This window comes from Mesoplodon bidens (genome assembly GCF_964165515.1).
Source record: "Mesoplodon bidens genome assembly, chromosome: 4".
Classification (NCBI taxonomy): domain Eukaryota; kingdom Metazoa; phylum Chordata; class Mammalia; order Artiodactyla; family Ziphiidae; genus Mesoplodon; species Mesoplodon bidens.
This window is the reverse complement of record NC_138160.1, coordinates 53153315-53175137: the sequence shown is the minus strand read 5'-3', so window position 1 is coordinate 53175137 and position 21823 is coordinate 53153315. Positions and strand designations below refer to the sequence as shown.

At 35.1% G+C, this 21823-nt stretch overlaps 1 protein-coding gene across 11 annotated transcripts in view; it reads left to right on the top strand.

Annotated features, from left to right (window-relative positions):
- ADAMTS6 (ADAM metallopeptidase with thrombospondin type 1 motif 6) overlaps positions 1-21823 on the top strand; it is a 270592-nt gene that overhangs the window by 203164 nt on the left and 45605 nt on the right. For 8 of the 11 annotated variants that reach the window (XM_081233911.1, XM_081233913.1, XM_081233914.1 and 5 more), the window contains 5 exons: positions 2534-2667; positions 4276-4399; positions 4923-5003; positions 16936-17099; positions 17523-17661. In XM_081233911.1, the coding sequence (XP_081090037.1) occupies positions 2534-2667; positions 4276-4399; positions 4923-5003; positions 16936-17099; positions 17523-17661 (642 nt within the window). Of the gene's footprint in view, positions 1-2533; positions 2668-4275; positions 4400-4922; positions 5004-16935; positions 17100-17522; positions 17662-18329; positions 18419-21823 lie in introns of all 11 variants that reach the window. The other 3 variants (XR_014015831.1, XR_014015832.1, XM_081233915.1) reach the window with 1 other exon arrangement.

The following is a 21823-nucleotide window of genomic DNA, read 5'->3' as shown; positions in this document are numbered from 1 at the left end:
CTGTTTTATGGCTTTGCTTTTTGTGTGTGGTTGTAGGTTTTTGCTTCATGTATTTTGAATTGCTTTTATTAGGTGCATATACATTTGGGATTGTTTTGTCTTACTGTAGAAGTAAGTCTGTGAAATAATTCACAGATTTAATAATTAGCATCTAGATAATTGTGTGCTTTGTAAATTAACCCTAAATTCATAATAAGCTTTAAGTGAAGGTAATTGGTAATGTCACCTTCCATTCAGAGAATCATCTTAAATCCCTTCTTGAAATAATAACATTACCTCTTCTGAAAACTTATTGTAGCAGAGGAAGCTGAACACATCTTCAGCAATAAAGGAAGAATAAATATATTTGTATTATTATCACACAGTGTAGTGGGCTAAGGAATACAACCAGAGCATTTATGTGTTCTGCCTATCAAATACTACCTTACATAATACTAAAATTGTGTAAATAAAAGACTCATGTTCATTTTTTATAGTCTGATGCATAAAAAGCTGCATTAAATTCCAAAGCATTACAATAAAAAATGGAAAAAGAACTACACTGGGTAGTAATGAAAAAAAATCCCAGTTAGATCTGTGGAAATTTAGAGCAATTTTATTCATGAGACTCTTATAAAAATAAATATAATACCTTGATTATCAGTTCAGGAAGAAATTATTTTATTACTTGTTATTTCTGTGCTCAGTACAGCAAAATGTATCATTAACCTAAGCCTAATAATAACATTATGTTATATAGAAGTTCTATAGCCTGTAGACATTGAAAATGGAAGAAAACACGGACTTCAGCCAGAGGTTGTAAACTGGCAGTTCAGGAACCGTTTTTACTTATATACATGTTTTAGCCTCCACAGTATTTTTGAAAACTTTATATGAGTTGCCATGAAGAGTTTATATATATATATATATATATATATATATATATATATATATATATATATATATATTTTTTTTTTTTTTTCGGTATGCGGGCCTCTCACTGTTGTGGCCTCTCCCATTGCGGAGCACAGGCTCCGGACGCGCAGACTCAGTGGCCACGGCTCACGGGCCCAGCCATTCCGTGGCATGTGGGATCCTCCCGGACCGGGTCACGAACCCGTGTCCCCTGCATCGGCAGGCGGACTCTCAACCACTGCACCACCAGGGAAGCCCAAGAGTTTATATTTTTAAAGTCTAGGTTTCCATCTCCTCTTGAAAAAACAATGTCTGACAATATTTGGCCATCTTCTTACATGACAAAAGTCAACTGTAACAGTGATCTACTTTAATCGATTGTTCTCTCTATAAGTTATCATTGTCTCCATCACTCAGTTGGCTTCTCTTTTACTTCACCCCGTAGAAACCTGGTTTCTACCTTCACTAAGACCTAGGCATGTCATTTCATCTTTCTGTCTAATTTTCTTTTTTTAGAGGTAGTCTTTTTTATTTCAAAGAAATTTTATCTGATCATTATAATAAGGCCAGAGTGTTTTAAACATCATGAAACAAAGGTTCAACAGAAAGTATTTTTAAGTCCTAATTTTAATCATTAATTACATTTTTATAAATAGCTTTTTTATGTTCAGTTTTGAATAAAATAAATCCATATTGATTGCTACTTTTCCAATATACTGAGAAGTTATGATATGTAATCTGCTTGTTTTTTTTTAATTGCTACTATTTATACCTATTTTTCACGTCAACCTTGAAATACACACACAGCTATTGAAATACAAATTTCAAGTTACAAAATAAAAATTCTCAAGTTACTGTATGCATTTATCACAATATAAAATTAGATTTAAAAAAATTATTCAAGTTTATTTATTTAAGTTTTTATTCAATTTATTTAAACTAAAAATGTTTGATGCTGTGTAATATTGGGTTGGCCATCTTACAGAAAAACCCAAACGAACTTTTTGGCCAACCCAATATTTATCTTTGATTTATTAATCTCATAAGAATTTTTCAAATTTAATGCTATAATTAATTTTATCTTTGACTTGCTAATCTCATAAGAATTTATCTCCATGCTAGAGCCACTTTCATGGAATATGATATGTTTAAAGCAGTTCTAAGTTTACTTTTATTTTATAATTACCATATCTCTGCTTGAAGTAGCAGTTTTTGTATCGTATTCAGTAACAAGTGATATAATTTGCATAAATTCCTATTTGTCATACAAGGTCATTCTCAAGCCCTTCCTAAACTTTATTTTTTTAGTTTTTCAAAATTGCTTTTATTTCATCCATTTTTTTCAACATTCAGTTACCTCCACTGTGATCCCTTTTGACCTAAAATATATTGAAAATATATATGGGAAATACCTGAAATTTTCAAACCTTAAGATTACTCAGCAGGTCCTCCTTCAAGTTTCACAAGCAATGAAAGTAAAGATGAAATTTTAGCAAAGAAGAAAAGAAACCTACACATCTAGGTATATAGTCAGAGAGTGATGGTCTGTTATCAATCGTAAATATGCTGTAGATGATGCTGAATCACTGTTCCTTAGGAGAACCACTCCATTTATTTCTCTTCTACTATATTTGTCCAGGTGGCGTAAAACCTTGTGCGTTAAACTGCTTGGCTGAAGGTTACAATTTCTACACTGAACGTGCCCCTGCGGTGATTGATGGGACTCAGTGCAATGCAGATTCACTGGATATCTGTATCAATGGAGAATGCAAGGTTGCTCAGATTATGAATTTCATTGCTTTTTGTTGGGGTTTTTGAGACTTCTGTCTTTTTTTTCTCAGATAGTAGCTCCTAATTAATACTATGCTAATTTTTAATAAAGAGGGCTACATTTTAATTTAATTTTCAGTAAGGAAATATACATAGTTAAAGGTAGAATTATCCATTCACATTCAAGCACCATGCAAGTGTGATTGATTCTGGTGTTCTAGTTATGTTTATAGGGATTGCTAGAGCTATGAAGATATTTTGGAATTTAATTTCCATTATTCTTCTGTTTACAAACAAGATGATAGCAAAGAGGGGGAATGAGGATTCAGCTCATTCATATGTCTACTGTGTGTTCTCAATGAAAGATTATTTGATATATTTCATAGCAAAATATTTCCTCAAAGTGTAAAACAGCTATGCTTGTCCCATTTTGTCTTCTTTTGAAGCATTTATAATGGTTTTCGCTATAGAATTACTCTTATTAATGCATTTACTTCAGAGAATTAACCAGACCAGTTGGGAATTGCAGAAGCAAATCCATGGTATTTTCCTAGACCTGTGTATGAATCTTATCATAAGAAATTAGCCACAAAAACCACTGTTTTCTTAACTTTTTTCTTGTCTGCTTTTGTTTGACCTTAAAGAGAAGCATAAAACTAAATGCCAGAAACTGAGAAAGATGAGATAAAAAACACTGTCTATTTTAGTTAGTCTCATAATTTCTTGCAAGTTTCTGTCCTTCTGGTTAACTTGTCTCCAAATGTATCTGATGTTGCACTGTGTGTGTGTGTGTGTGTGTGTGTGTGTGTGTGTATTTACTTGAAGAAAAAGTTATTTCTGGGACGGTATAAAAATGTTTTTCAGATAACCAAGACCCAGGCACAGGTTATATTCAGACATTGCATGCCTGGTATCAATGGCTAAAAGTCAAATTACAAATTTAAGTGCCAAAATATGCCAAAAATATATGAAGGCCACATTTCTATGATTAAATACAAAATTGAAAGGTAGAATTTCAGCTTCTACAATACAATTTTATGTTTATATCTCCTTTTTCTTTATGGTAATTTTATTCAGCTAATGGAAACAGGTATTCATTTTTAGAGATTTCCTCAGGCATGAATTCCACAACTAATCCTTGACACTAACACTAACAATTGGATATCCAAAAGAGCCAGTGGTTTAGAAAGGGCAAACCATAATGCTCAGTCAAGACTCTTGTTGTTATAACCCTTGTTGTGTAGGACCATATGCCATTTTTTCTTAGTTCTTGCATTTATTAATTGAGGGTATAAGTAAGAGCCCATTGCCAACAAATTACAATATTTTAAGAATTGGAGCCTGGTATCTATAAATGAAGAAGAAGTCTAAGCTAGAAATATAGGTGTACATTCCTGGGGAATCAGAATTTTTTTCTTTAAACTTATGTGTTGAGAAGTGTTAGCTAGAATTACTTAGGGAATGAAGGTAAAAGTGGAAAGAGGAAAGTATTTCCTGTTTAGATTTCCTGTACTGGAAAAACACGTAAATAAATAAGTTATATTCATTTGGTTAGTGGGTCCAAGAGTTCCTCCTCTTTTTGACACACTGAATATTCTTCTCTGTTTTCAGCATGTAGGTTGTGATAATATTTTGGGATCCGATGCTAGGGAAGATAGATGTCGAGTCTGTGGAGGGGATGGAAGCACATGTGATGCCATTGAAGGGTTCTTCAATGATTCGTTGCCCAGAGGAGGTGAGTGTGTAGAAAGAACTCTTCCTCACACCTCTGGTGTACTTGGAATAGCCAAAATATTTGATTTCCCCCCTTATTTTAAAAATTTCTTTATTCAGGCAGACAATGGTTTTTTCCCCAAATTGCTTTCAGTTCTTTAAATATTAAATGTGACTTCAGGTTAGATATTTTAAGGACATATTATTCCATTTCTACTTGACTTCATTTAGCCACGTTTCTTTAAGATGGGAATTCCTGCAGAGCCTTGAAGTGGGGGCCATGTGTTGAGGGGGAAAAAACATGAACCAATATTATATATCTTGAGACTTTAAAGATATCTTGAGATAATTTTAGAGGAAAAGAAAAATACTCTTAGATGTATTCATGAACCCAAAGGGGAATTTGCTCATTATTCACAATTTATAAAGAGTAAAAGAGAGCATGGAAGAATAAGGAAACTGTTATTACTGAATGCTTACTAAACACTCATTTTCTGACGAAAGCTCCAGATGCTGCTTATTACTGGCTGTCTTCTGTGTTCCAGGCTACATGGAAGTAGTGCAGATACCAAGAGGCTCTGTTCACATCGAAGTCAGAGAAGTTGCCGTGTCAAAGAACTATATTGGTAAGTAGCATATTTTGCTAGATTTTAAAAATTAATGAGGAAAAGCACCACAGTATCATGAAGGAAAAGACATACTGCTTTGAGGTAGAACACTTCCACGTTAAAAAGAAGTTCCACATGAAAGAACTAAACAAAAAAATCAGTAGTTTATAGGTTACTCTTCATTGGGTTAGTTGATTTTTTTTTTTTTTAATTTTTGGCTGCGTTGGGTCTTCATTGTGCACAGGCTTTCTCTAGTTGCAGTGAGCGGGGGGCTATTCTTCGTTGTGGTGCATGGGCTTCTCACTGAGGTGGCTTCTCATTGCAGAGCACGGGCTCTAGGCGCATGGGCTTCAGTAGTTGCAGTACACAGGCTCAGTAGTTGCGGCACACGGGCCCTAGAGCGCCTGGGCTTCAGTAGTCGTGGTGCGTGGGCTTCAGGAGTTGTGGCTCATGGGCTCTAAAGCGCAGGCTCAGTAGTTGTGGGACATGGGCTTAGTTGCTCTGCGGCATGTGGGATCTTCCCAGATCAGGGATCGAACCCATGTCCCCTGTGCTACAAGGGAAGTCCCATAGTTGATTTTTTTAATCAATTTTAATGAGAGATAATTTACATATAATAAAATGCATCCATTATAAGTTTATAGTTCAAAAAGTATTTACAGTTTTATCAGTATCTGTCTCTCTCTGTATATAGATATAGATATATATATAAATACCACAACCAAGACATAGAACATTTCTGTGACTCCAAAACATTCTCTCATTACCCTTTGCAGTCAAGTCCCCCTAGCCTTAGCCTCAGAAAACATTGATCTCTTTTCTGACATTTTATTATTTTACTTTTCTTTATTCTGGAATTTCACCTAAATAGGATCATATAGTATGTACTCTTATGTCTGGCTTTTTTTTCGTTCATAACATGTTTTTGAGATTCATCTATATTGTTGAGTGTATCTGAAGTTCATTCCTTTTTATTGCCAAATAGTATTCCATTGTTTGGATATACTGTAATTTATTTATCCACTCACTTGTTGATGGATATTTGGGTCATTGTCAGTCTTCGACTATTATGAATAAAGCTTCTTTGAACATTCATAGACAAGTTTTGTGTAGGCATATGTTTTCGTTTCTCCTGGATAAAAAGCCTAGGAGTGAAATCACTGGGTCATATGATAAGTACATGTTTAACTTTATAAGAAATTAATTAAGTTAACTGTTTTCCAAAGTGATTATATCGTTTATATTTCCACCAGTAATGTAAAAGAGTTCCAGTTGCTCTACATCCTGTCAGTACTTGGTATTGTCAGTCTTTTTAACTCTACCCATGTAGATATTTTTTTGTAAAATGTCTAAACAAATATTTTGCCTATTTTTACATTTTTTCTTTTTATAAAGTTATGAGTTCTTTATATATTCTAGTTATGTCTTGTTCAAATATATGTTTTATGAATATTTTCTTTAATCTGTGGCTTGTTTATTTCTGTTCTTAATGGTGTCTTTTAATTCTGATGAAATCTAATGTAATAATTTTTTTATGGTTTGTGCTTTCACATCCTATCTTAGAAATTTTGCCTACCCCAGGGTTGCAAAGATTGTCTTCAATGTGTCTTAAAGAAATTATGGGTTTAGCTTTTACATTTAGATATATGGTCCATTTTGAGTTTTTATGTAAGGTATAATAAGGATTGAAATTCAGTTATTTTCACATGGATATTCAATTACTATAGCACCCTTTGTTCAAGAATGTTATTTTCCCCATTGAATTACCTTGACATTTGTGTTAGAGATCAATTGCGTGTGAATGTATGGATCTATTTCTGTTCCCTCCCATTGTTCCGTATGTCTGTCCTTAAACCAAAACCACACTGTGTTGATTAATAGAGATTTCCATTAGGTCTTGAAAATAGGAAGCATTAGGTCCTCAAATTTGTTCCTCTTTCTCAAAATTATTTTTGCTTTTCTAGGTCCTTTACATTTCTATATACATTTTAGAATCAGCTTGTCAATTTCTACAAAAAGAGATTATTTGGAATCTATAGATCAATTTGGGGAGAATTGACATCTTAAAAATATTGTCTTCCAATACATGAACAGACTTACCTGTATATTTATTTAAGTCTTTACATTTGTTCAGTAATGCTTATTTTTCAGTGTACACATCTTGCACATACAGATTTTTTAAAAATCTGTCACTAAATATTTCATGCTTTTTGATGTTATTGTAAATGATATTGATATTTTAATCTCATATTTGAATTGTCAGTTGGTATACAGCAATTGATTTATTTTTGTATTGACCTCATGTCCTGTGACCTGGCTATACTCATGTATTAGTTCTGATAGTTGCTTTGTACATTTATTTGGATTTTCAACATAGATTATCATGTCATCCTTCAACAAAGTCAGTTTTACTTCTATCTTTCCAATATTTATGTCTTTTATATCTTTTTTCTTGCCTTATAATAGTGATCAGGACCTTCAGTACAATGTTGAATAGAAGTGAGGAGACTGGACATCCTTTCATTGTTACTTATCTTAAAGGGAAAGAATTCAGTTTTGGGGGGTTTTTTGTTTGTTTTTTTTAACCACTAAATATAATGTTAGCTAGATTTATGTAGATGCCCTTTATCAGGTTGAAGAAGTTCCCTTCTGTTTCTAGTTTTGAGAGTTTTCTTCATGAATAGGTTTTGAGGTTTACTGCATGATCATGTGTTATTTTTTTCCCTCCCTTTCCTGTTAATATAGTAAATGCATTGATTGGTTTTCAAATGTTAAATCAATCTAGCATTCTTGGGATAAAAATCACTTTGTCATAAATTTATTATCCTTCGTATATATTGCTATAATTGATTTACTAATATTCTGTTAAGAATATTTGCATCTATGTTCATGTATATTGGTCTGTAGTCTTTTCTTATAACATCTTTGTTGGTTTTTATATTAGGATAAACCTGTCCTCATAAAGTTGGTTGGGAAATATTCCTTTCTTCTCTATTTTCTGAAAAAGTCTGGGTAAAATTGGTATTCTTTCTTTTTTTTTTTTTTTTTTTTTTAGGGGAATTAAAAGGTACTCTTCTGAGTCTAAGCAACCCAGGAAGTCCATCCCCACCTCTTTTTTTTTTTTTTTTTGCGGTATGTGGGCCTCTCACTGTTGTGGCCTCTCCCGTTGCGGAGCACAGGCTCCGGAAGCACAGGCCCAGCGGCCATGGCTCATGGGCCCAGCCGCTCCGCGGCATGCGGGATCCTCCCAGACCGGGGCACGAACCCGCCCCCCCTGCATCGGCAGGCGGACTCTCAACCACTGCGCCACCAGGGAAGCCCCTATTTCTTAATGTTTGATAGAATTCAACTGTGAAGCCATCTGGGCTGGAGTTTTCTTTGTAGGAAGTTTTTAATGAAAAATTCAGTTTCTGTAATAGGTATAAAGTTGTTGAATTCATTGGCATAATTTTGTGCATAATATTCCCTTATTCTGTTTGAATGCCTGTAGGATCTGTAGTGATGGCTCTTCTCTCATTCCTCACATTGGTGATTTGTATCTTCTTTTTCTTGATTGTTCTAGTGAGGTGTTTATTAACTTTATTGATCATTTCAAAGAACAAGCTTTTGGTTTAAATGACTTTTCTATTATTTCTCCATTTTCCAGTACATCGATTCCCACTCTTCTCTTTATTTTTTCCTTTTTGATATTCGCTTTGTGTTTAATTTGTTATTTTTCTAGCTTCTCAAGATAGAAACTTAGATTATTGATCTTAAAAATCTTTTTTCTCATCTAAAATAGGCATTTTTCACTATAAATTTCCCTCTAAGCATTGCTTTAACTTCATCCCATATATTTGATATTGTTTTTTCCCAACACTCAATTTAAAATATTTTATTTACCATATGACGCATGGCTTAGAAGGTATTATTCAATTTCCAAATATTTGGGGGTTATCTTAATTCCATTATGGACAGATAAGGTATTTGTATGATTTTAGTTCTTTTGTTGAGGTTTGTTTTTATGGCCCAGAATATGGTTTCTCTTAGTGAATGTTCCATATGCACTTGAGAAGAATGTATATTATGGTGGTATTGGGTTTAGTATTCCATAAATGTCAATTAGATTAAATTGGTTGATAGTTTTGTTCAAGTCTTCTACATTTTAATTTATTTTCTGCCTCCTTGTTTCAGCAAATATTGAAAGAATCATGTTGAAATCTCCAACTAGAATTGTGGATTTGTTTATTTCTCCCATTAGTTGTAAGGTTTTGCTTCATTTATTTTCAGAGTTTGTTGTTAAGTGTATAGACATTTAAAATTGTTAGATTTTCTTGATGTATTGAGCATTTTATAATTATCATATGTTCCTCTTTATTTCTGATGATATTCTTTGACCCTCATCTATTTTGACTGATACTAATCTAGCCACCCAGATTTCTTCTGATTAGTGCTTGCATAGTAAATTCTTTTCCATCCATCCACTTTTCACATGTAGGTGTTTCTGAACTTTAAATATGTTTCTTTTAGACAACATGTAGTGTGACTCTGATTTCTTATTGTATCTAACCATCTTTGCTTTTTCAATTACAGTCTCTAAATGCGGGGCTTGCCAATCTTTTTCTGTAAAGGGACAGATGGTAAATATTTTCAGCTTTACAGGACATGAAGTCTCTATCTCAGCTATTAAGTTCTACTATTGTAGTGTGAAAGCAGATACAGATAATGCATAAATAAATGGGTATGACTGTGTTACAATAAACTTTATTTACAAAACAGGTGGTGGGCCATAGTTTGTCAGCTCCACATCTGGATCATTTATATTTAATGTAATTGTTAAAATCATTGGGTTTAAGTCTACCATTGTGCTATTTTTTTATTTGTTCCATGTATTTTTCCCTTTATTCTCCTTTTATGTCTTCTTTTAGGTTTATCAAGTGTTTTATAGTGTTCCATTTGGACTCTACTAATGGCTTATTAGCTATACTTCTTTTTTCTATTTAATTAGTGGTTGCTCTAGAGTTTACAAAATGCATCTTTAATTTATCACAATATACCTTCAAATAATATTATACCATTTATGTATAATGCAAGATGATTATAACAGTTTATTTCCATTGTCTTCTTCCATCCTTTGTGCTATTTTTTAAAAACACATTTTACTTTTTCATATGTTATAAACCCTACAATACATTGTTATTATTTTTGTTTTAAAGAGTCAGTTATCCTTTTTAAAAATTTAAAAATAAGAAAAATTATTTTCTATTTACCTACATATTTATTGTATCTGGCATTCTTTCTTTGTGTAGATCTGAGCATCCATCTGTATATATCTTCCAGTTTTTTCTCATATTTGTTTTCCTTTAAAATCCTTGAGTATATTTATAATAGCTGTTTGAAAGTTATTTTCTGCTAATTCCATAACTTCTGTCATTTCTGAGTCTGTTGCTTTTACTTGGCTTTCTTTGTGGTTTGTACCGTACCTTCCCCTTTCTTGCCAGTTGTAGTAATTTTTCATTGGATGTTGTACATTGTGAATATGTTTTTATTGAGAGTCTGGATTTTGTTGTTGTTGGGTTTTTTCCTTTAAAGAGTGTTAACTAACTTGTTGATGAGCTTGATACCTTTGAGGCTTGTATTTGAGCTTTGTTTAGGTGAGTCCAGAGTAGCCTTAATTCTAGAGTTGCTCAGCCCTACTAAAAATGCATGATTCTCTGCTGAATGCCCTAGTGGTTGAAACTCTCTGAATTCTTTCTCTAGAAATTTTTCTGCTTGTGGTTATCTAGTTTTTTGTTTTTGTTTCTGTTTGTTTGTTTTTTGGTGGGGTTTTTTTGGCCTGGCTTCATGGAATTTTATCCTATGCATACGTGGTTTACTATTCAGCAACAGATTCCCTCCTTTTACTCTAATTCTCTGGTTCTGCAAATTCCAAGTATCTTAGCCTTCCCAGTTTCTGATCTCTGTCTCCTTAACTCAGTGAGACCACCATCCTCTGCTTGGGTTCTCATGGTCTACACTGACAGAAAGTGCCTCCAGGCAGGAAGCTAAGGAGATTATATGACTCACCTTGTGTTCCTTTTTGCCTGTGTCACAGTCCTGCACAGTCCTGGCCAATGTCTAAAAACAGCTGATTCATATATTTTGTGAGTTTTCTAGTTATTTATAATTGGAGGACAAGTCCAATCCCAGTTATTTCCTCTGTAAAGAAGTGGAAATTCTGTTTATTTGACGTTTGATCCCTTGAGACAGATTTAGGCTCTGCAGAGACCCTTATGAAATCTGGTTGAGTTCTTATTCCCCTTAAAATACCACCTCTTTTTCCTTAAGTCTTTTAAAGATAAGATTATATCTAGAATGCATCTTTAGGTGGAATACCAGTATCATCAAGCTCTTCCTTCCTTTATTTAGGAAGACTCCTTTATTTTTACACCATAATTTTAGATTCTTTTCTGCATCAGCAAGAATCAAAACAAAAATAAGACATCAGATGTTTTCCCTTTGATAATTCTTTGTCCATAATGCCACATCCTCCTCCCTTAGTAAATTCTTATTCAGTCCTTCTTAAATGTTTGGTGTTTTTCTGAACTACGTTATGGTACCAGCAAAGGTGAGTTAGGATTCCTTAAGTGAGTAGATGGGAAAATGGAAAGTGAGAGTTTAAATTGAAGGAGAATTCAAAGCTGCTAGAGCTTTTGTTTTTATTTTTGTTTTTACTGTTTCATGTGATACAGGCTCAGATGTCCTATATTACCAAGTAATTTTGATGTTTCAAATGAGACAGAATTACTGTGAGAGTTGAAAATAAAAAAATTTTAAATACAAGACAAATTTAAGACTAAATAATCCTGAAATTTGGTTAACATGTTCTTATCTCAAAAGATTAATTAGATTTATTTTTGACAATCAAGTGAATTTTATAGCATATGTGAAGTCAAGAAAGTACAGATATATTTGCCAGGCAGATGGGGGTGGGGGGAATGAAAATGGTCTATACTCTTAAGGACAACTGACAGAGGTCCAGAGAGTCAGAGACTCTCTGCATCATGACCCTTTTAGTCCTTTGGGCATGCTTGTTTATCTGGCCTGATAAAGTTTTTGAAGAAGCTAGCATACTAACAAAAAAATTAAACTGACGTGTTTGTCACTGTCAAAGCATGATAATCATTATCAAAATTATCACTCATTTATTTATAAAAGTTTTTGTATAGTAGTGCTAATAACCCTTTTTCTATCACATATTTTTAAACTTTTTAATATGTTTTTTCCTGTAGAGGTTTAAAAAATTATGCATGCATATCTACTAACCTTTTTCTTTATACTTTCTGAGGTTTTAGTCATGCTTAGAAAAGCTTTTCAATACCCCAATATTATTTTTTAAAAAGTACTCTTACATTTTCTCCTACCATTTTATGATTTAACTATGTTTACATTTAAATATTTACCCATCTGGCATTTATTCTTTTCTCTCTTTTTTTTAAACTTTGTTTTTATTGAGGTAAGATTCAAACAACATAGAATTCAAACATTTTTAAAGTGAACAGCATACTGGTATTTAGTACATTCCAAAATATTTCCATCACCCCAAAAGGAACCCGGTGTCCATTAAGCAGTTACTTCCCATTTCCCAGCCCCTGGCAACCACCAGTCTGCTGTTTGTCCCTATAGATTTACCTTTTCTAGATATTTCTTATGAATTGATGCATAAAATATGTGACATTTTATGTCTAGCCTCTTCCACTCAGTGTAATTTTTTTTTAGTCTCATCCTCATTGAAGCATGTACAGTTCTTCATTCTTTCTTATGGCTGAATGTTATTCCATTGTATTGTATATACCCCAGTTTGTTTATCCAGTCATCCATTGATGGACATTTGGTTGTTTCTACCTTTGGCTATTGGGAATAGTGCTACTATGAACTTGTGTGTACATATATTTGTTTGAGTACCTATTTTCACTTGTTTTGGATATATACCTAGGAATGGAGTTGTGGTATCTATTCATATATAAAGAATGAGACAAAGTCAGCATTTTTTTTTTTTTTTGCCAAAAAGCTAGTCTTTTGTCTTAGTTCCATTTCTTGTTATCTTTCCTTTACTGATTTAGGGTGCTTCCTTTGTTATATATTAATTCCCATATGTACTTTTGTTTATTTCTTAACTGTCCATTTTGTTCTATTGTTCTGTCCATCTGTGTGCCATACCACATGTTGTTCCCACCCCATATTTGTATAATTACTGTTTTAATATTTGGACAGGAAAATCTGCTCCCTAACCCCACCTCCATCCCAAGTTATTCCTTTAGTCATAATTTCCCTTGCTAGTTCCACATTTTTATTCCTGTAGATAAGCATTTCATTCCTTTCTATCAATAACATTATAAATACTTAATATGTTCTTGACATTCACATGGAAAATTACTATTTTAATTTGTGCTTAAGAAAATGGTCAAGAATCCCATCTCTACATCCAGCACAGCAACAGTACCCCTTGGTTGAGTTTGCAACAGACTACTATCATCCAAAAAGATCTATCTAGTTTCTGTAGGGGCCACACAAGTGAAGTAAATAGGTATATGGTAGAAACCACCACCCTTGCACACTTTAAGACCTTATGGGTAGCATTCATCTCTGGCAATCCACACACACACCCCGCCCCCACTCCAAGATGCAATATTGTTTGTAGTTTACTGTTTTAGCTGGGGGAAGGAGAGAAGTTTCAGAGACTTCAACCTGGTCTTCCCCACTGGGATAGGTGTTATTTTACAGATGAAGAGATAAATGTGAAGGTTATGCCAGCTACCAAGTATACTGTTTCCATCTTATTTTTATTTATTTATTTATTTTGCGGTGCGAGGGCCTCTCATTGTTGTGGCCTCTCCCGTTGCAGAGCATAGGCTCCGGACACACAGGCTCAGCGGCCATGGCTCACGGGCCTAGCCGCTCCACGGCATGTGGGATCTTCCCGGACCGGGGCATGAACCCGTGTCCCCTGCATCAGCAGGTGGACCCTCAACCACTGCGCCACCAGGGAAGCCCCCTGTTTCCATTTTAAATTCAGGTCTGAGAGAAATGACCACTGACTGGATTCATGGACTCAGTGTTCACTCTGTGAGCTGGACCTGGGTCAAAATTCCTTTTATTACTTTACTTCTCTGTGCCCTTATCCTAAACAAGGGGCACCATTTGCCACTTCAGGTTAACTCAGTCCCTGTGCCCAACAGTCCTCAGTATATTTGGATTTTCCCTTTCCCTGCTGGTAATGGCTTTTACGTCCTTTGAGGAAAGGCGAGGAAAAATTACCACTGAGTGCTGTGGTGTTGTGATGTTGTAGGATCCTATCTCCTAGTCACCCAGCCTCTGCTTAAGCTCAGTGGGTCTGGATCAGAAAAGTGCCCATCTCTTGGGCCCCTTGGAAGACTGTATTCTGTTAAATATCTCCATGACTACTCCTGACTGCCATGCTAATTTGTTATGGTTTGTGATAACTGTGCCCACCTCCATTCTAATGGTTATGCCATACCTCCTGGCCTCTAGTATGTTGGGATCATCCCCATTGCTGTCTGCGAGCCCAGTTCTGTAATGACAGTTCCAAGCTTAAAGAGAAGAGGGTCTCAGTGATGCTGGTGCCTGTCTCACCAGCACATTCTTTTTTTAAATTAATTAATTAATTAATTAATTTTTATTTTTGGCTGTGTTGGGTGTTCGTTGCTGTGCACTGGCTTTCTCTAGTTTCTCTAGTTGCGGTGAGTGGGGGCTACTCTTCATTGTGGTGCAGGGCCAATTCTAATATGCTATTAGATTGCTATAATATGTTATTAGATACATATCTGGAGTGCAGGCTCAGCAGTTGTGGCTCGTGGCATGTGGGCTCAGTAGTTGTGGCTCGTAGGCTCTAGAGTGCAGGCTCAGCAGTTGTGGCGCATGGGCTTAGTTGCTCCGCGGCATGTGGGATCTTCCCAGGCCGGGGCTCGGGCCTGTGTCCCTTGCATTGGCAGGCAGATTCTTGACCACTGCGCCACCAAGAAAGCCCCAGCACATTCTTTATTGTTCCAATAAATGGAAGGTCTTTCAGGCCCTTGTGTAGAATATAGTCAGCTGATAGAGTTTTTGCCTTATATACTATATCCACTTTTGAATGTCCACTTGTGTGAACTTTTGATCCCTTCCTCTTCTCCCTGCTTCCACCTCCTGCTGATAAGTGCTGCCAGGCCCTGCAGCACCACAGTGCTCGCTACAACCATTTGGGAATTTTTATTGAAAGTCACTAAATCTATAGCTTAATACAGGCAAAATTGGGTCTTTACAAGAACAGGTTATTTCTCTCTACTTGTTTAGATCATCCTTGATGATTTTTATTAAAATTTCATAATTTACTCCACTAAGGGTTTGCCTGCCTTTTTTTTTTTTTTTTTTTTTTTTTGCGGTATGCGGGCCTCTCACTGTTGTGGCCTCTCCCATTGCGGAGCACAGGCTCCAGACGCGCAGGCTCAGCGGCCATGGCTCACGGGCCCAGCCGCTCCACGGCATGTGGGATCTCCCCGGACCGGGGCACGAACCCGCATCCCCTGCATCGGCAGGCGGACTCTCAACCACTGCGCCACCAGGGAAGCCCTGCCTGCCTTTTGATAGAATTATTCCTAAGTATTTTTATATTTTTCGTTGCCACTGAGAATGTCCTTATTTAAAACTGCTTTATAACTGCTATTCCTGATGTAGTAATACAACTGACTTTCATATATTGATTTTTATATCAAAACTTGCTGAACTTTCTTATTAAATGTCTTATTTTTCTATAATTTCTTTTAGATTTTTTATATTAAGATGAAAATTATATCATCTGCAAAAAAAAAAAATGAGTCTTTTGGCTCTTCTTTTCCTTCCTTATTGCCTTTACTTCTTTTTTTCCTACTCTGTTACACTAGCTAGATCCCACAGTCAATGGTTGAATAGAAGTGATGGTAACAGGCATCCTTAACTTTTTCCTGATCTTAAAGAAAATGCCTTCAACATTACATCTTTAGGTTTGATGTTTACTATACATTTTTGTTTGAGTGTTTTTGTTTGCCTTTTATAAAATTAATGAAGTTTCATGCTTTCCTAGTTTACTAAAATTTCTTTTAAATCATATATGAATATTGAACTTTTTAAAATGCTTTTTCTGCATCTGTTAAGGTAATCATCTGCCTTTCTTCCTTTAATAATATGAAAAAGTATATTAATTGATTTTCTATTATTAAACCAGCATTGCAATCCTGGTATAAGCTTACCTTACTTCTGATGTATTAACTTCTATATTACTTTATGCCAATTGCTAATATTTTATTTAATTACTTACATTTTGCATGTTTGTTCAAGAGTGCTGTTGTTGCATAATTTTTATTTATTTGACTGGCCAGGTTTGAACATGAAAATGCTGGACTCATGAAATGAGATTGGACGTATTCTCTTTCTCTATCCTCTTGGAAGAGTTTTGTGAAAAAGTGAAATTATTTTTTCCTTGAATGTGTGGTAGAACTACTGTGTACAAAGTTGTCTGAGTCTGATGTTTTCTTGTGGGAAAACTTTTATTGACTTTGAATCATCTAATATGCATTTTTTGGTATTTTCTGAGATACTAATTCACTGGCAGGTGAACCACAGTACTTCTACTTTACCAAATTATATAGCATCATTATCTAAGAGAAAGAATGTACTTACTGAATTTCTACCAACAGTGGCTGGAGATTACCAAATATTTCTGTTTCTGTGGTAGAATTCCTGGCACCTCATTAGAAATCACTTCACAATGTATATCTAAGTAACAAAAAATAAATTGTTGGTGTTGTCTGTAAAAAAAAAAAAAAAAAAGATTCCCATCTCGAAATGGAAATAGATATTCATTGTACACTTCAGTGCAATGATTAATGAGTGCCATTGTGGTAAATGAAGTTTCACATTTTTAGGTAGACAGTGATTTTTTTTTGTTTTTTTTTAGCTTTAAAATCTGAAGGGGATGATTACTATATTAATGGTGCCTGGACTATTGACTGGCCTAGGAAGTTTGATGTTGCTGGGACAGCTTTTCACTATAAAAGGCCAACCGATGAACCAGAATCCTTAGAAGCTTTAGGTCCCACCTCAGAAAATCTCATTGTCATGGTAAATATGCCTTTGCCACTTCATTTCTAATCTTTGTAATCTGACCTGTGAAGTAGGAAGGGGCAGGCTTTATCATCTGAAATTAAAGTCGTGAAATTAAAGTAAATAAAGGTAAAATGGCATGCCTAAGGGTGTAAGTCTGTGTAAAGTTAAGACCATAGTGCTCTTTCCATATGACTGATATTTTCAATGCCTGCTTGAATAATATTTTTATAACCAAATAAGGCAAATGAGAGAAATGGCTCCAAATTACCCATGAAAACGGAAGTAGAAAATTCAGTATAACTGCATGTGTTCTAAAAGTTGTCTTAAATTTCCCTTAAGACTTACATTATGACATTTTCTTCTTCAAAAGAAATAATAAATATCTGAATAAAGGCTCATTGTATTTTAATTATCTTCACCAGTTGTTTTCAATGTCAGGTTCTGCTTCAGGAACAGAATTTGGGAATTAGGTATAAATTCAACGTTCCCATCACCCGGACAGGCAGTGGAGACAATGAAGTTGGCTTTACGTGGAATCATCAGCCTTGGTCAGAATGCTCAGCTACTTGTGCTGGAGGTAAGACACCCACTAGGCAGCCCACCCAGAGGGCAGGATGGAAAGCAAAACATTCTGAGCTATGCTTTGTGTTTGCTAAAGAAGCTAATTGGAAATATTTCTTGCAGGTTTGCTTCAAGCTGTAATTTAGCAAAAGAAACTTTGCTTTAATTATATTATATTCCGTTTGTTTTTAACCTCATGTAATTTGTACAGATTTGTTGGTAAAATACATCTTGGCACAATGAGTGTCTCTGCTGGTGCTTCTCCCAAGACTATCTTGAAGGTGGGCTGTTTGCTTTTCGTGAACACATTCTTGGTAAAGAACATCAAGAGTTTTAAGTAAGAAAATGAGCAAGAATCAGACGGCACAGATGTAACGTCTTGTAATGGGGGATGAGAATGTATGTCTGTGTGCTTGTGTGTTTGTGTTTGTGTGCTTGTATGTTTCCCACAATCCTATTCAAACTCCCTCTGCAGCCATCCAAGTTAAGGGGCTATATACTGGGATACTACAATAATTACTGGTGTCTGGGTCTCTGGGTTAATGGTGTTTGCAGACCCCATGATAGTCCCTCAGAGAGGTAGCTGCTAGGCGGTGGTTGGTGATGTGTTGGTTGTCCCATGTGCGTTTTTCATGGGTGCCTTTTCCCCACAATTTACTCTATTCCTAATCCTCCTCCCTCTAGTGGCCACCAATGCAATTCTTTACCTCTGGCTGGGAGAGCAGGACAGTTGGCTTCCTTCAAAGCCAACACCCTTGCTGCTGCATGGACTGGTGAGTAGAAGTGCTGTGCAAGCAGCATCTTCCTTCTCTCTGGAGACTAAATGCATCGCCTCCACCGTACACCTTGGTCCCAATAGGCAAGGAGACAAAACCTATCCCTCAGGCCTGTGCTGGACTAGAGCACCTCACCATTCCGAAAGCAAAGATTAAATTTTGAATAGTGATATTTAGAATGGGAGAGATGGAACTAAAGTGAATCATCCCATTTTACCCCGTATTCCAATGTATTACCTATTTTTCCTTTCTGAACCGCTCAGAAACACATGATTTACATGGACTTCATCCTATCTTGTCCTGTACTCACTGACTCTCTAAACACTTCTGATTCTCAAAGCTTGAATCAGAGAAATTATTTTCACAAAAGTGAATAATCACAATAATACATTCAGTAATTTTAGACTCATACAAAATTAAATCATGGATAAAATCCAACTCCAACTTAAGTAGTAAACACTATGCAAAAAAAAGCAGATGAACAATAATAATGTTTTCCTCCTGTGTGAAGTGTCATGAAACATGGTTATGTGTAATCTGTGGCATCAAAAGATATCTAATTCCCATCCGTTTTATGTATGAAATGGCTGGTGATTTATAAAGTTTTAAAAACTATAGGGCTTTACTATTTCTTTTAACAAAATAAAGGATATTTGAAATTAATTGCTCAAGTGAATGCCATTATATTATAGTGGCATTTATATATATATATATATATATATATATATATATATATATATATATATTTCTTTGTTCCAATTAAATTCCTTCTTATTTAATCTATAAATTAACTTTGCCCTTTTCACATACCAAAAAGAAGTCTTCATGATAACAGTAAATACATAATTCAGGCCCTGAGGTAAGGTGGGATAAACTTATTAAAGAGTCAAAATAATTTAAAGTTCAGGAAATCTAATGAAGTAGTCTAAATGTCAAGGTTGATTAGCTTGGAGAAGAGAAGGCTGAGGGAAAGTATATTATGATAGTATCTTCAAGTATGTGACAGAATGTTGAATGGGAGGTTCTTAGTGCCTGTTCATCTTTGTACTGAAAATTGCTATATTTGGGGATGGTTTAGATACAGTCTTGTCTGAGGCCAAGGAGGGATTAAGTGAATTCTCAATGTTCCTTCTAACTCTGTTCTTTTGTTCAGAAAGGAGATAGTCCAGCAAAAAAGGGGTGGGGGAGAAGGCCGAGAGAACTGAATTTAGAAGAAAAACTATGATTTTATTAAAGTAAAGAAGTATGAAAAATCTGAATGTGTGTTATTCTTTTCCATAACACTTGTATTGAGAAATCATAATAGAAGAGTGATTTCTTGTGATGGGGCATAAAACAAAACAAAAACAAGGAGGGAGCAAAGCCCCTGGAAAGAGAATTTTCTCTTTATTTTTTATACTTCTTTCTTCTCTTCTGGAGCTACCAATCCTAGATATTTGAGGTGGTTCTGGGAACTGTAATTCTGCTCAATTGTGAGTGAAAAGCCTTTATAAGGCCATTGCCTTGTTTGGAAGAGAGATGTACAGTGTTTGAAAATCAGCAGGCATAGTGTGATGAGCTGCATTTCTTGGTAAGTGGTTCTCAAAGTGTGGTCCCCGAACCAGCAGCATCAACGTCACCTGAGAATTTATTAGAATGCTAATTTGTGGGCCCCATCTCAGACCTACTGAGTAGAGTCTCTCTTTGTGGGGCCCCAAAATCTATATTTTCACAAGTTCTCCAAGTGATTCTGATGCTTGCTCAAGTTTGAGTACCACTGGTCTTGGTTGACAGAGAAACTGAAACAGCACTCTAGACACATAGAATCCACGTCCTCATCACTGAAGTCTATGCATCTTTCTAGACTCATTTTGTATCTAAAACAATGTCTGGAACATACTAGGAACTCAATAAATGCTTACAGATAAGTGAATGATCAAAAGGAATTAATTATTTTGACAATTATATATTTGTGTTATTCTTTCCAGTGTGGGAAATGAGAGTTTAGAATTGTTATTTTGTTTGTAAGGTGGGGCAAAGCAATTGTCAGGGGAAGATAGTATAATTTTGATTATATTCTTTTGTTTACTTTGAATAGGTTGGAAATATTTCCTAGAGTATAGAGTACAGATATCAGTTATTGGAGTTATTCTTCCTACACATACCCCCACTTTTAACCCCAGGTTCTTTAAATACAGGAGGCTTAGGATTGAGGAAAGGAAAATCCCTTAGGACTCAGGAATCTTGATCAAAGAGAGAGCCAGTGTCAACTGCTCAGTAATGGTAAATGGAACTTCATCTGTTGTTAAGGAATCTTTCAGGAAAAAGTCATTTCTTCTCAGTTTTCACTCAGAAACTAAGGATGAATACTAACGTGTGTTCTTAATTGGGATACTCCACTCTCATCTTTGCAAAGTGGTGCTAGGTATCTTGAGACTGCCAAAACTTTTTAAAATGGAAAAAGAGGGAACAAGAAAGATCTCAAAGAACTTTCTACTGCAGTCTCACAAGACTGTTCAATGTTCTCACGACCTTTGGACTTTGAGTTTGGGAGCAATGTTGATATTTTCTCTTACGAGATCTTTTAAGATAAGAAGTTTTGAGATTGTTTTTCTGTTGCTTAGCAGACCCAGTGACAAATCTAAGACTGCAGGAAACACTGCTAGTGTTTCAGTCCAAGAAATGGTCTTTTCTCTGAGTCAGTGCTGACACACTTCCTTAGCCTGAATAAGAACATTGAGATGCTGTGGAGTGTTGTCTTCAGGATAAATGTGATTTTTAAGATACAGTTATGACTTTTCCTTTGAGAGAATTAAAACTGGACTATTTTCTGAACCATTGTTACTCCCACTAGAGTTTTGTTTCTATACTCTGTAATTAATCTGACTCCTAAATTTTTATACTACTATTGTATTCGTGATTAATATGTTGATTGATAAAGCTTGGCTAGGTAGTGAGAACTGTACTATATTAAAATACAAAGCTTTAGGAATTTTTTAAAGTAGTAATTTATGCTGATATGCCTTTGCACTGTGACTTTTAAAGATTGAAAAAATAATGTTTATTCATCTTTTGATTTTAGTTATATATACTCTCTTTTTACTGATGTTTGGCTAGATGTGTGGTTTTCAAGTTGTAGTGTGCATCAGAATCACCTGGAGGGCTTGTTCAAACAAGATTGCTACGTTCTGCCTCCAGTTTCTGATTCGGTAGGTCTGGGGCAGACTCCAAGAATTTGCATTTCTAACAAATTTCCAAGTGATGCTGGTGATACTGGTTCAGCAACCATACTTCAAGAAACATTGGGCTAGATACTTAGATTTCATAAAGTAAATGTCTAGTAAAACAAATTGACATATCCATTAGGTAATAATCCATATTGCAGTTGTAATCACATTACACCTAGTGTTTTTAATGATAAAT